The 14,871-nt window shown below is 33.5% G+C and overlaps 2 protein-coding genes across 3 annotated transcripts in view; one reads left to right on the top strand and one right to left on the bottom strand.

Moving 5' to 3' along the window:
• Positions 1 to 14,358, bottom strand: part of LOC134692070 (nucleolar protein 7-like) — a 37,290-nt gene extending 22,932 nt beyond the window's left edge. For both annotated transcript variants that reach the window (XM_063552433.1, XM_063552435.1), the window contains exon 1: positions 14,130 to 14,358. In XM_063552433.1, the coding sequence (XP_063408503.1) occupies positions 14,130 to 14,286 (157 nt within the window). In that variant the 5' untranslated portion in view covers positions 14,287 to 14,358. The remainder of the gene's footprint in view (positions 1 to 14,129) is intronic.
• Positions 1,125 to 6,989, top strand: LOC134692069 (low-density lipoprotein receptor-related protein 2-like). Its single transcript, XM_063552432.1, has 6 exons — positions 1,125 to 1,328; positions 2,301 to 2,484; positions 3,295 to 3,543; positions 4,415 to 4,575; positions 4,883 to 5,058; positions 6,750 to 6,989. Exons 1-6 carry the CDS (start codon positions 1,253 to 1,255, stop codon positions 6,909 to 6,911), a joined length of 1,008 nt encoding a protein of 335 aa, XP_063408502.1. The 5' UTR covers positions 1,125 to 1,252; the 3' UTR covers positions 6,912 to 6,989.
• Positions 14,359 to 14,871: the final 513 nt, after the last annotated feature.

The following is a 14,871-nucleotide window of genomic DNA, read 5'->3' as shown; positions in this document are numbered from 1 at the left end:
AATTATTGAACCAGCTATATTTATTACACACACAGAGTGGCCTTCTATCAAAAAAAGAGTTGCAATGAATATAGAATATATCGGATGAGACGAGGGCCAACCTGTTTGACAAGTATTTTCACATATTTTTAGTAATCGTTCTTGTTTTGGGAAAATAATAAGACATCAACCTTCGAGAAAATCATTTCTTAATACAGCAATTATGTTTAGATTGAAGTCCACATTGATATTATGTGAACAAAACATTTTTTTTCTTTACCGTGTAAGATCAAAATCACTCACGCCCGCTTGGTTAGTACCTATTTCGGCTGTACGATGATACACGATGACTTCATCTGTTGATAAATACTGTGAATGTTTTGTGTACTAGTATATCTAAATACTGTTTACCTAGGTTGAAAGACATGCATAGTATCAAATGATAAAAATACAAATTGTTTAGTATCTATGAAATATTGTAAGATTTCTTCTGTAACTTTGCTAAATAGGTGCAATTTGGGTACTCGGCGCACTTTAGGTACCGTGACATTAGGGGGTAATCTGAATTTGGATTTTTTTGTCATCTGCTTGACCACAGTATCTTTATTCATCAAATTAGGGATTAGAATATTTATAGGACCCCTCCCCATTTTCTGATCCTAATGGTCGTTCCTTTAACTTATACAGTTTTGTTTTATATGAAACAATGGTGTTCGCGAAAGATGTTTTCAAATTTTAATATGAACGTTTCTTGTGGACTTTGTGTGACATACGTAACAGTTTGCCATAAAACGCATTTTGCTGGAAACTTTATCTTATGTACCTTACACATAAAATATGGCATTAGAAATGACATTGGAATACTAGTTCAGTTATTTCACGCCATATACACCAACAGACGTATTTCGACCACATTTAAAAATGAACTTTTTATATTTGCAAAAAGATAATGCATTTTACAATTATGGATATTTTGAAACAAATACTAACGAGCTATTACATGGCTAATAAGCAATACTTGAATGATATCAGAAAGGTCAGTGTCGTTAAACAAATGTCATAGGCGAAATATTTGTGAAACTTAACCTTGTTGTAGTGTATAATTTTCAAAACAAATTTCTCTAACATATTATCTACTTGATGAATTCTCCCCTATATATTCCTACAAATTCAGACGTCATTTACGAGAACACAATAACAACTCGACGGCATTTAAAGTGCAGAAAGCTGATAATTTCTTTTTTTGGTAGATTTATGTGATTTTTATTGGAGAATGAGGAATACATGTCTTTATTTGGCTGTCATCTTTACAATTCTGAAATATTCATATTCTAGACGACCTTTTCGAGGTAAATAAAACAAATACCAAACATTTTATATTTTCATATCATTACTTTATAAACAAAGCTTCTTTACTTTTTGTTGTCATCTTTTGTTTATATTTAGATGCTATATCAAAGAGGATACAGACACAACATTTTAACTTTAAATGTGTTTTGAAAATAACAGTGGATTCATTCACAAATTTCAACTCCTAAAATGGCTTTAACTTTTTTGGCAAGCGCTTGGACACATCGAGTTTGAAATTGAGTTTTACCGCCGATTTCAATAAGTGTGTAGCTAACGATAATTTCTTAGATTATCATGCTTGCTAGCTGAACCGTGAAGGCTATTGTTAGGTAAAGTATACTACCCTCCTTTCGAAGTAGCCTATAGTCCTACAGAATTATATATTGATCGATTATCTGTCAGACTAGTCTATCTTAATGGAGGGTAGTTTATCTAACCTAACGATGACTTCACGGTTCACCTACCAAGCAAGCTAACCAAAGATATTACATTTGCCTACACACTCATTGAAATCGACTGTAACGCTAAATAAAAACTTATATTTTTGACAACAATGATGTGGTTAAATCGAGCATAACATTGCCAAGAGAGACTATTGTACGGACATATACTTTATTTGTTTGATTTATAAAAACATGTAGAATGCTTTAGATATCAGACATTGAAGTATTCGAGTTGGCGTGTTGAAAGAGAGGGTGGTACAATTTGTCGAGGTTATTCGGATTTTGGACGAAAATATCAGAAGAGAATTATAACAATGTATTCTTATACAAGGCAATAGTTTATCAAATTATACTATGAGGTATATTTATAAGGAAAAAGATGATGATAGGACATTGGTGGCATTATATGAAAAAACATCCATCCGAATAGTTGTATTTCTATGAAAAATTAATTTTGTTGATCGGTCCTGTTAAAAATCTAATAACCTTGTTTTACTAATTTTATTTTAATACATGTTTCGGTTTCAGATCGACCACCATTGTTGGCAATGACTGAGAACGGGATCTCGTTTTTTGACAGAGGAACATGGCGAGAACGTGTATTGTGTAACAAAAGTCACACCTATAACCATTTTAAATCTATTGATATCCATTATAAAAAGAAAATGGCTTTCTGGACAGAATCTGTTATGCTAAAGTCAGGAATCTATAGGTAACTTGAAAGGTTATAATCATTTTATTGCATGTTGTATGTAAATCTATTTATTTTAACATATCTATACAAATAACCACCATACACGGTAGTGTTCAATTCCCATTCTCTATACCAGGGTAAAGTTAAATAGCTAAGCTACATGTACTGTATATATACAGATCAGAGAAATGGACCACTTTGAAAGGCGTCCGATTACTGTCCTCTACCTATATAAAATACAGCTATGTCCAAAACATAACCACTATAAAAGATAAAGCGTTCCATAACCAATATAAAAGGTATCGCGTTCCTTTACCCCTATGAAGGTAAAGCGTTCCATAAACACTTTAAAAGGTAAAGCGTTCCATAACCACCATAAAAGGTCAAGCGTTCCATAACACTATAAAAGGTCAAGCTTTCCAGAACCACTATAAAAGGTAAAGCGTTCCAGAACCACTATAAAAGGTAAAGCGTTCCATAACCATTATAAAAGGTAAAGCGTTCCATAACCACTATAAAAGGTCAAGCGCTCCATAGCACTATAAAAGGTAAAGCTTTCCAGAACCACTATAAAAGGTAAAGCGTTCCATAACCACTATAAAACGTAAAGCGTTCCAGAACCACAATAAAAGGTAAAGCGTTCCATAACCACTATAAAAGGGAAAGCGTTCCAGAACCACAATAAAAGGTAAAGCGTTCCAGAACCACTATAAAAGGTAAAGCGTTCCATAACCACTATAAAAGGGAAAGTGTTCATAAAGCACTGTTACTAGCTATCAACTATTATCGTTATTCTTCATATAAACGTTTACACTTCTTTATTTCCAGCCATGAAATAAGATCAGCTAAGCTATTGAATGGGGGATTTTCCGAAATAAGAACCGTTTCTACTGGTGATTGGACAGCAAGACTCGCTGTAGATTGGATAAATGATAAATTATACTTTAGTGACCTTATTGGAGAATTGTTTACAGGCGATATCTATGCTACTAATCTTGATGGGACGGATAAACAGCATTTATTACACGTTAATATGCTACATGGGGACAATCAATTTCAAATCGATCCAGTGAACAGGTACACTTACAGCAGAATACATTGCATGAGTAGGTTAATGTAGAATTGTGGCGTGGTTAGCTTATAGCTTGCTTTTTTTATAGTTGAAACGTGAAGTCATTTTTATGTTAGGTGTTCTACCCTCCTCTCGGAGAAGTCTAGTCCTACAGACATACAGACAGATATATTAACCATCTATCGGGCTAGTCTACTTTTAAAGAAGGATGGCTTACCTAACCTTATGATGACTTCACGATTCAGATAAACAATTAAAACAGGTACTGAAACTTTTTTAAATGTCATATGTACATATTTGGTAAAGTACTCCTGAAAGAAGGAAGATGTCTTCGCAAGGGAGCAGGATAACATGTAATTTTGCTTTTGTCAAATGATCTAACAAGTTTATCTTTGACCCTATTACGTGGTGTCTTAAAATCGTCAAAATTTTATATCCTAGATCGGTCAAGTTCGTCAAATTTTGAGCTAAAGTAAAGCACAACATTAGCCAGAATTGTGTCGAACAGGATCTGTTTTTCCTTCCGGAGCACACGAGATCGCCATCGGTTTATAATGGGGTTCGAGTTGCCCAATCTTTAGTTTTGTCTATGATGTGTTTTTTGTATACAATAACTGTAATTCTATTTGTCTTTTGATCATTATTTTAATGTTTGCCAAGCATTGATAGTTTCCACGAATGTGACTACCGAATTAAACAAGGTTTGTACTTACATGAACATAAGCAAAGGGACAGGTGTCACATGTGGAGCGGGTCTTTTCCCCACAAGATGAGTTCATATATAACTTTTGTATCTTCACATCCTTTTTTCACAACTATTGTCATCTTACCACTGTTTATATCTTATTATCATTTGTCCTTGGTTTGTTTTGTTAGGTGGATATATTTCGTGTCTCTAAGTGCGAAGTCACCATTACATAGTTATGATATACTTGAGAGAGTACACATGGACATGAATGGAACAAACAGACAAATCATCGATGCTGATACTTGTCTCGATAAAAACCAGTACAATTGTGAATTAGCGTTTGCAGTAGGTGAGGAAATATATAAATATATTAAGTTTTAACAGTAACATCTCTTATCCTAGAACATCTTTTACTCATTTGAATTTTTAAAAAAAAATGCTGAAGCGAATCGAAGTGTAAAAATTTCTTATTTTTGCCTTTATTTTTTGTATATTTTTACTGGTTCCGTTATGAAATAACAAAATCTTTAGAATGTTCAGATTGACAATGAAGTTAAATATTTTTGTTATGAGTTGTATCATCACAAACATTATCAACTATTATACAATTGTTAATGTGAAACGTATACTAGTAGTTCAAAATTGTATTTGGACAGATCATACTACAGGCAGAGTATTCTGGATGGATTTCTTTAGTTCTATGGTGCACAGTATGGATGCTAACGGGGAAAACAGACAAACATATAGCTTTTCAAAATATGAACGAGCTATTCGATCGAATAAATACAAAATGCATCATACTATTGACAAGTGGATTGAGATCGCCTACAAGGTAATGTTATATACAACACACAGAAATGACTGCTAAAGGCATAAACGTAATGGATTTGTCGGACGTTTTTTTACCACATTCTGACTTTTTAGATTGGTTACATTTTTATGGAACTTTTTCTTAATAAGAAAAATGTCAATTTATAAATTTGCTGCGCCTGAAGTGCATGTCTTGATTAATATTCACAAAGTACGCCAATCTAAGAGTCTTTGAGGGTCTAAATGACATTCGAAATCAACGACTTTTAAAATGTTAGTGATAAAATCATTTCCTTACTAATCACTGAACACTAATCTGATGATACCCTAATGGACCAGAAGTTAACTAGTAGCGGTATCGACGTAGTTAAAAAATATATCTTTTTTTTTGTTTAAATTGATTGTTCTTAATATGTCAATTCTGAACACTCGAATATATTAAACTAAAAGTCACAAGTGTATCAATACCTGCATACTTTCAAAGCTATATAACCAAAAGGACAAACAAGAATAGCAAAATCCATATAAAGCATAAAAAACTAAAACATCACTTTGAAACTGAAAGTGTCCGAATTGCCCTTTTGATTTAGTTCCATAGGAACCATCGAAGCTGAATACTCTAAAGTCATAAGAACAAACCAGAAGCAGTTGAAGAGCTATATGACATAAATTTATAAACAGGCAATATCGGGGCCTCTTATACTGACTATGCGGTATGGGCTTTGCTCATTGTTGAAGGCCATACGGGGACCCATAGTTGTTAATGTCTGTCATTTTGTTTTTTTGTGGATAGTTGTCTCATTGGCAATCATACCACATCTTCTTTTTTTTTTTTATAAATATTAGAAAAGTTTGTTATGTATCATTTCGGTATCTAAGTACTTTCTTAGTTTCTGATCTAATTAACACAACGGTTTTTTGCTGATAAAAGACAAGCTATCAAAGGGAAATGTGTATGTAGAATAACCATACAATGAGCTGCGTGCCACTTCTTCGAGTCGAATGAATCACTAAAATATATCGTTGTCATGTCAGTTGTTTACAATACATTTTTCGAAATCATTAAATATGTCGATATAGTTTCACATTACGCATAAAAGAGGAACGAAAGATACCAAAGGGACATTCAAACTCATAGATAAAAACAAATAACTGACAACGCTATGGCTACAAAAGAAAATGACAAACAGAAAAATAATAGCACACAAGACAAAACACAGATCAATAAAGACTTATCAACACGAACCCCCGCAAAAACTTGGGATGAACTAATGTGCCCCGAAAAGGTCAGCAGATCCTAATCCACATGTGGCACCCGTCGTGTTGCTTATATTGTTAAATGATAACGCTTGAATAATCAAGTCGTTGTAAATTTCTGTGCTATATACATATGAATGAAGTGTGACTGGCAACGGCATATTTCACACAGGAAAATACACACAAAGTGTCAACAATATACACTTTGAATAGATTCTGCGCATAATGAAAAAAAAAATGGATAAAAACAGAATTGTTTGACCGTATTAAAGTCTGTTTCGTAGAACAGAATTTAAACCGTATGTATCTCATGAAAATACATTTAATTTACATACCTCAAATCGATCACCAATTTTCTTGAGTGATGCTAACATTTATTTAGTTATTTCTTTCATTTGGTTTTAGTTTTATATATTATTTCATATCTAAATTAATTTATATTTTTGAATATTCCAGGGAAACTTGTATGGTATGAAAAAATTGCGAAAAGATAAAAAGAACAAGATTTTCCGCTTAAACACCAGAAACAACAAAATTATTTCCTTACCACTTGGAGTTCCAGTTCAACATTTCAGAATATTCCATAGTTCCACGCAACCAAACAACAACATGAAATAGTTCAGAAAAATTATTTGAAAGAAAATTACCTAAACATGTAGAAACAAAGATTATGAAATAAATATGCTTGTTATTGTACCGGCATGTTGTCATCAATTGTTAAGTTCGACTTTAAGCCGTTTTTTGCTCCTTGGACATGTTGTTGTCTCTTCGACATGTTCCCAATTGCCATTCTACTTTCTTTTAGTTTCGTAACTCTAATCTTGTTTTATTTTCTTCTTGAATATGACCTCCGAAAGAGACAAATAAACTGACATTGTATATACATCAGCAACACAGTGGATCACCTGAGAATACCAAATTCTTGGTGGGGTTTTATTGCTGTCAATTTATTTTTCTCAGTATTTTTTTCTCTTTCGTTTTTTTTTTCTGTTTTGTTATGGCGTTGTCAGTTTGTCTTCAACTAATAAGTTAAATTTCATTCGTTGACATCATCAAGAAATCACGAGATGACCAACATTCCAATTGACTCCATTTTTCAGCAAATGACATCTGTAACCAACATAAACTTTTAGTTAGCTACCATTGTACAATCACAGCCAAATACATAAACTTTTAGCTTCCTTTTTACAAGCACAACCAAATTCAATGAGAAGGTTCCAACTATATACTACTGGCCTTCTAAGCTACAAAACAAAATCCGTACAAATACAAATGTTTTTTTGTCTTCAAGCCATTGTTCCACTACTAAACTATCTTTTGTACTTACCAGTACACTTGGTACAATAAAAAACCTGGTAATAAATTGTTAAAACAAAGCCTTTAAAGATAGTGGAATTAATTACTTTTAGAGCGTCAAAATTCATCGGAAGTACTTGATAAATTGCAAGCTTATATTGGTGATTTCGAATCTGTTCAACGACTTGAATTTTCTACCATGTATCCCACTTTGACTCATAATAATTCACACAATTCATAAATGAGCATTTAAAAAGTCAAGATGCGAATAGATATGTTCAAACGCTTTTGTGTCACTTTTTTGTAAAAACAAACAAACTAACTGTCAATTGGACCTGCAGTTATACTATACATACGATTAAATTGTTACTTGGTAATATTCGTGATCGCTATGACGATTCCGTTTACCGTCAAATTATCTGAATTCCAGTGAGAATTGACTGTGCACCACTTATTTCAGACCTGTTTCTGTATTGTTGTGAGTTACAATTTTTGACTTAAATTAACAAAGTCCCATCGAAACGACATCTGATTCAAAGATATAAAATCACATTTGGATGATATGTTGAATCTCAATAATAACGACATTTATCTGAAGTTGAATAAAGCTTATACTAATAAAATAATGAACACTACCCTTTCCTGGATCGTGATGTCTTTATCATTAACGAGAAACTTGATAACACAATATATATTAAAAGAATGATGTTCTGAATGAATGAATGAATTTATTTATTTGCAAAAAAGCATTTACATGCTATGGCAATCAAAACATAAATTACATATATGACACAATAATAAACAGCAGAAAACAACACATCATACAAAGATGGGCGCCAAGTTGGTTACCTATTCCCTATTCCCTATTCGTAACCTATTCCCTATTCCCTATTCGTTACCTATTCGTTACCTATTCCCTATTCCCTATTCGTTACATATTCCCTATTCCCTATTCGTTACCTATTCCCTATTCCCTATTCGTTACCTATTCGTTACTTATTTGATTTTTAATATCCTTCCCCCTTTTTAATTATGGCATGACATGGTTTAATATGGCTGCCGTTACCATGGAAACGGCACAAATGTGAAAAAAAATTAGTTTTTGATTTTTGTTGAACTGTTTGGATATGCTTCAACTCAGAATCATCATATTTTAAAACAATGTAGGTGCCCACTATATACAGGTGTTGGATGATTTTGGCGATCATTGGAACTACTAGGTTGCCATGGAAACTACACCAAAATTTTCAAAATTCTCAAAATGCTCAAAACTTCATGAAACTTCACAGTAATGATAAGCGACCTTGGAAGATGTGGCATTCGGAGTTGGAATTTTCAAAATAGGTCTTGTTACCATGGAAACAATGCAAAAAGGTCAAAAATTTCAAAAATAAGAATTTTGAGCAAACTGGATGAATCTTTACAGGAATAGTAACTGGCATAGGCAGAGTTGGATTTTGAAGTTGGAATTTTCAAAATGGCCGTCGTAACAATGGAAACAGCAAAAATATCCAATTTTCAAAATGTTCAAACTTAATGAAACTTTGCAAAAATGTTACTAGACATCTGTAGATGCTCTCTTAGACTTTGGAATTGTCAAAATGGCTGCCGCTCACATGGCATCAGGGGGAAGGGTGCCATTCGTTATTGCTATCAATTACAAATCTAGTTGTTAATACTCTTATATCTGGTAATAGTTCTAAATTTGTTGAGGTAAAATGATCTTTTTATGACCTATTTATATGTGTTTGTGCTCAACCGATTCTTTTACTTAATGTTCGATACGCATTTGTTCCTTATTTGTTTTTTATACATTCTACCTTTTCATGCTTTTAACTGCTTTATGTCCGTATGTTTAAAGATGGATCTTGGTTCGACGGGATGAAATCACCGTGTTAGCGCTTGCATAAAAAAGAAGATGTGGTATGATTGCTAATGAGACAACACTCCACAATAGACCAAAATCACACAGAAATTATCAACTATAGTTCACTGTACGGCCTTCAACAATGAGCATAGCCCAAACCGTGTAGTCACCTATAAAAGGCCAAGACATGACAACCTCAAACAATTCAAACAACAAAACTGACGGCCGTATTTCATATACAAAAAAATAAACGGAAAACAAATATGTAACACAAAAACAAACGATAACTACTTAATTTCAGGCTCTTGTCTATAGCTAGGGACAGGCATATACTAACATAATGTGGTGGGGTTAAACATGTTAGCAGGGTGTACATCGTTTCGGAGCATGCTATTACCTTTTAAATTCGTTCCATCACTCGCTTATAATTCGCTTATAATACGTGTATCATACGTTGCACCTTTTAAAACATGATTTTCAATTGTTTTGATGTCTCTTGTGGTAGATCTGGGTTCTTAGAGGTGATATAACTCTATAAGCGCATATGTACCCGTTCCAGCGCTCGGTTAATACCCTGTTACCTATTCGTTACCTATTCGTTACATATTCGCTTTTAATACGTTTGTTGTAAGTTGCACCTTTTACAAAAGGATTTTCAATTAAGTTCATATCTCTGGTGGTAATAATGTGTTCTTATAGATGAAATGACCCTATAATATCGCGCATGTTTCCGTTCTAGTGCTCGGTAAATTACCTGTTACCAATTCGTTACCTTTTCGTTACCTATTCAATTATGATACGTTTGTTGTACATTCAACCTTTTAGAAAAGGATTTTCAATTGTGTCCGTGTCTCTGGTGGTAACAATGTGTTCTTAGAGATGAAATGACCCTATAAGCGCGCATGTACCCATTCCAGCGCTCGGTTAATACCCTGTTACCTATTCATTACCTATTCGTTACCTATTCACTTATAATACGTTTGTTGTACGTTGCACCTTTAAGAAAAGGATTTTCAATTAAGTTCATATCTCTTGTGGTAATAATGTTTTCTTATAGATGAAATGACCCTATTAGCGCGCATGTTCCCGTTCCAGCGCTCGGTAAATAACCTGTTACCTATTCGTTACCTATTCACTTATGATACGTTTGTTGTACATTGCACCTTTTAGAAAAGGATTTTCAATTGTGTCCGTATCTCTGGTGGTAACAATGTACTCTAAGAGATGAAATGACCCTATTAGCGCGCATGTTCCCGTTCCAGCGCTCGGTTAATACCATGTTACCTATTCGTTACCTGATTGTTACCTATTCACTTATAATACGTTTGTTGTACGTTGTTCCTTTTAGAAAAGGATTTTCAATTAAGTTCATATCTCTGGTGGTAATAATGTGTTCTTATAAATAAAATGACCCTATTTACGCGCATGTTCCCGTTCCAGCGCTCGGTAAATATAACCTGTTACCTATTCGTTACCTATTCGTTACCTATTCAATTATGATACGTTTGTTGTATATTGCACCTTTTAGAAAAGGATTTTCAATTGTGTCTCTGGTGTTAACAATGTGTTCTTAGAAATGAAATGACCCTATTAGCGCGCTTGTACCCATTCCAGCGCTCGGTTAATACCCTGTTACTTATTCGTTACCTATTCGTTACTTATTCGCTTTTAATAGGTTTGTTGTACGTTGCACCTTTTAGAAAAAAAAATCAATTAAGTTCATACCTCTGGTGGTAATAATGTGTTCTTATAAATAAAATGACCTTATTAACGCGCATGTTCCCGTTCCAGCGCTCGGTAAATAACCTGTTACCTATTCGTTACCTATTCGTTACCTATTCACTTATGATACGTTAGTTGTACATTGCACCTTTTAGAAAAGGATTTTCAATTGTGTCCGTATCTCTGGTGGTAACAATGTACTCTAAGAGATGAAATGACCCTATTAGCGCGCATGTTCCCATTCCAGCGCTCGGTTAATACCCTGTTACCTATTCGTTACCTGATCGTTACCTATTCACTTATAATACGTTTGTTGTACGTTGATCCTTTTAGAAAAGGATTTTCAATTAAGTTCATATCTCTGGTGGTAATAATGTGTTCTTATAAATAAAATGACCCTATTTACGCGCATGTTCCCGTTCCAGCGCTCGGTAAATATAACCTGTTACCTATTCGTTACCTATTCGTTACCTATTCAATTATGATACGTTTGTTGTATATTGCACCTTTTAGAAAAGGATTTTCAATTGTGTCTCTGGTGTTAACAATGTGTTCTTAGAAATGAAATGACCCTATTAGCGCGCATGTACCCATTCCAGCGCTCGGTTAATACCCTGTTACTTATTCGTTACCTATTCGTTACTTATTCGCTTTTAATAGGTTTGTTGTACGTTGCACCTTTTAGAAAAAAAATTCAATTAAGTTCATACCTCTGGTGGTAATAATGTGTTCTTATAAATAAAATGACCTTATTAACGCGCATGTTCCCGTTCCAGCGCTCGGTAAATAACCTGTTACCTATTCGTTTCCTCATTACAACATTACAACTTGTACACAACAATAATAAATATATATATATATGAGAATTAAACAATAAGCTAAGATCAATTATTACATACATATAATGCGTTGACAAATATAATCAAGTTATTATCCAGATAAAGAAAGGTAAATAATTAATACAACTCTTTTAGCAATGTCTTTAATTTAAGAAGGATAAAGGATTAAGCCCTGGGGCATTATTGTCACTTTGATTATAAAATGTCCATTATCAATTAGATACATATTAACTTATTGTCCAAGTAGAGGTCGGTCATTAACAAACGTATCAAACGTATCGTATACGTTGACGTATCCGCATCTGCAGATATATCCAAAAGTAGTACGTGATCCCGACCTTATTAATAAGACCATGCTTCATTTAAAAAAAAAACTATTAGGAATCTCTTCGAAACAATCAAACATACACTTTCAATATTTGTGATAGTGGTGTTTAAAAAAAAAAATAAGGGTTCTATCAGCTACTTTTACATGCCCTTAAAAAGGAGTCAATCTAGGGCAGGTACACAAATATCGTACACAATCCTTTGATAATCTAGTCAAAAAAAAATATTTCAAGATCTTATATGAATAAACAGAAAAAAGTATCAAATGTACTTCTAATATACATGTAAGAAAATTTGAGTATTGTTCATTTGCGATTTTATCATAAAAGGTAATAAAAAGTACTGAGTATCACTCTATTTGTCAATTAACAATTTGGTTATACGTGAGAACAAGTTCATACACAAACACTCCTATCATGCATGTAAACTGTTCCAACTATCCGGAATATCTTTAAAAGTCGGGTTACATATTTCCCAAATTCTCGATAGTTCTTTAAAATTGTTTTGTAAATTTTTTGCATTATCAATTATTCAGTCGCCAAGTTGCATTATTGAAAGTACATAAAATTAAAGCTCGGGTTCATTACTGTTTTTTTGGAAATATCTGCAGATGCGGATACGTCAACGTATATGATACGGTTGATACGTCTTTAAATGACCGACCTCTAGTAGAATATATAATATAAAACATAATTAATGAAAAACTCTTTGAGTCTCAAGCATTAGCATTTAAAACCTAAATAGATCTGAAAGTCATTTTAACTCTGTCATAGATCATGTACTGTAGATGGCTCCAGGTGAGGAATACAATGTAACACTAATTTCCCCAACAACACCAATTGGGGCTTGATCATGTTGATAAGGAATTCAAAGAGCTCCATTTTGGACACAGAAACCCAGTTGGGATTTTACCTTAACAATTATGAAATCTAAAAGATTGCGTGTTTACTTTGTAGCTATTGTTTCTGTGAGTTGTAGGAAGGTGTCACAGCAACAGCAACAGGAATATATAAATTATTTCTTTCTAGACCATAATAATTTAGAATACACTACACTGAAAGCATAGTAACTGCAAGGATTAGTATAGTAAGATCTTACTATAAAAATCCTTGGGAAAGCTGACATAGTACTAGTATTGAGAATGTGCAAAAGAGAGTGACCAAAATGCTCCCTACAACATGTACAATGTACAATGAGAGACTTAGAAATATGAAGACCGCTTACGAAAACTCAAGCTTCCAACCCTCTGTTTCCGAGGTGACATGATATATAGAGACGTACATTTGTACAAATTATCGACCGGGTTATATCACACCAGAGTCACAAATGGTTTGCTAGAGATGCACTAGTTACACAATAAAAACAACAAAAGGCCACTCAATGAAACTTATGAAACAATGAAGTCGTCTGGATCTCAGGAAGTATTTTTTCACCAACAGAGTAGTGTACATATGACACAGCCTCTCTGAAGAAGTTATTTCAGCAAAAACTTTAAACACTTTCAAAAACAGATTAGATAAATGTTGGGCCAACCAACCATTAATATATGATTTTGAAGCAGAATATGAAATTTTATCCAGAAGTGAGAAACGTACAATTTCAATATATATACAACGATGATGAAGTAGAGCAGAATATAATGGTGCAACAGTGCCAGCGTTCTGTTCTGAAGATCCATAGGTATCCATAGGTAAGTGCTTATAAGACCTCCAGGTAACTTTTAAATATAACATTTCGTCCTGCAGATTACATAAGTATAAAATGTGTTGCGAAAATGTGCATTACCATTCCCTGAATCTTCCAATTGAATGTCGTCGTCAGAATGTTTCATTTCGCCAGATTTGTTGCTCTCTTTGTCGTTTAAAAACTCAAACGCCGGTGTTTCAAACTCGTCATCATCAAATTTAACATGATGATACCTTCTTTTCATATGAGAGGCCATTTTAACAAATAAACACTAAAAAAACAGATTGCTTTTGTTTTCCCTCAAACGTTTTCGATCACTGGGCAAGTTGAATACTGTTACTGTTACTGTTACTGGTAATTTCCTCCTCTCTCAGGAGCACTCCCAAAGGGATACATAGATTTTAAAGTATAGTCTAAGAAAGGAATACAGGGGAAAGGAACCAACCTAATAGCGACTATTGTTCTGCTCTGTATAAACCTCCGTTAAATTTCGGAGCACTCTATAATATTTCAAAATTTATGTACAGCATGCTAACGTGCAATAAACCAGATGTTGATACTATTGTTAATTGTCTACTGTGTGTTTTTAAAGAATGATAAAAGTGTTGCCGTTAAAGAAACTGCAGTTTCTGAACATAAATAACAAATAATTAAGCTTTATTTATGATCATTTATAGCAGGCAAGTTGTAGGCGGGGATCAGACAGGTATTCAAACAGATACAACATTATCTCTAATGCGCTTTTACAAATGGTAGTTGTTAACGACCTTGTCTTAATGAGCTTTTAGCCGACATATAAGAGGGTTTGGATGGGGTTAAGTGATTAAAGAATAATGCCCTT

Source organism: Mytilus trossulus, chromosome 12, assembly GCF_036588685.1.
Source record: "Mytilus trossulus isolate FHL-02 chromosome 12, PNRI_Mtr1.1.1.hap1, whole genome shotgun sequence".
In the NCBI taxonomy this organism is placed as follows: domain Eukaryota; kingdom Metazoa; phylum Mollusca; class Bivalvia; order Mytilida; family Mytilidae; genus Mytilus; species Mytilus trossulus.
The sequence above is the reverse complement of the archived record's forward strand: the minus strand, read 5'-3'. Positions and strand labels throughout refer to the sequence as shown.

Excerpts from the sequence above, each read along its gene's own strand:
- LOC134692069 (XM_063552432.1), top strand. The coding sequence starts at position 1,253 with ATGAGGAATACATGTCTTTATTTGGCTGTCATCTTTACAATTCTGAAA. Across the intron at positions 2,485-3,294 it reads CTAAAGTCAGGAATCTATAG|CCATGAAATAAGATCAGCTA; the intron begins GTAACTTGAAAG and ends CTTTATTTCCAG. Across the intron at positions 5,059-6,749 it reads GGATTGAGATCGCCTACAAG|GGAAACTTGTATGGTATGAA; the intron begins GTAATGTTATAT and ends TGAATATTCCAG.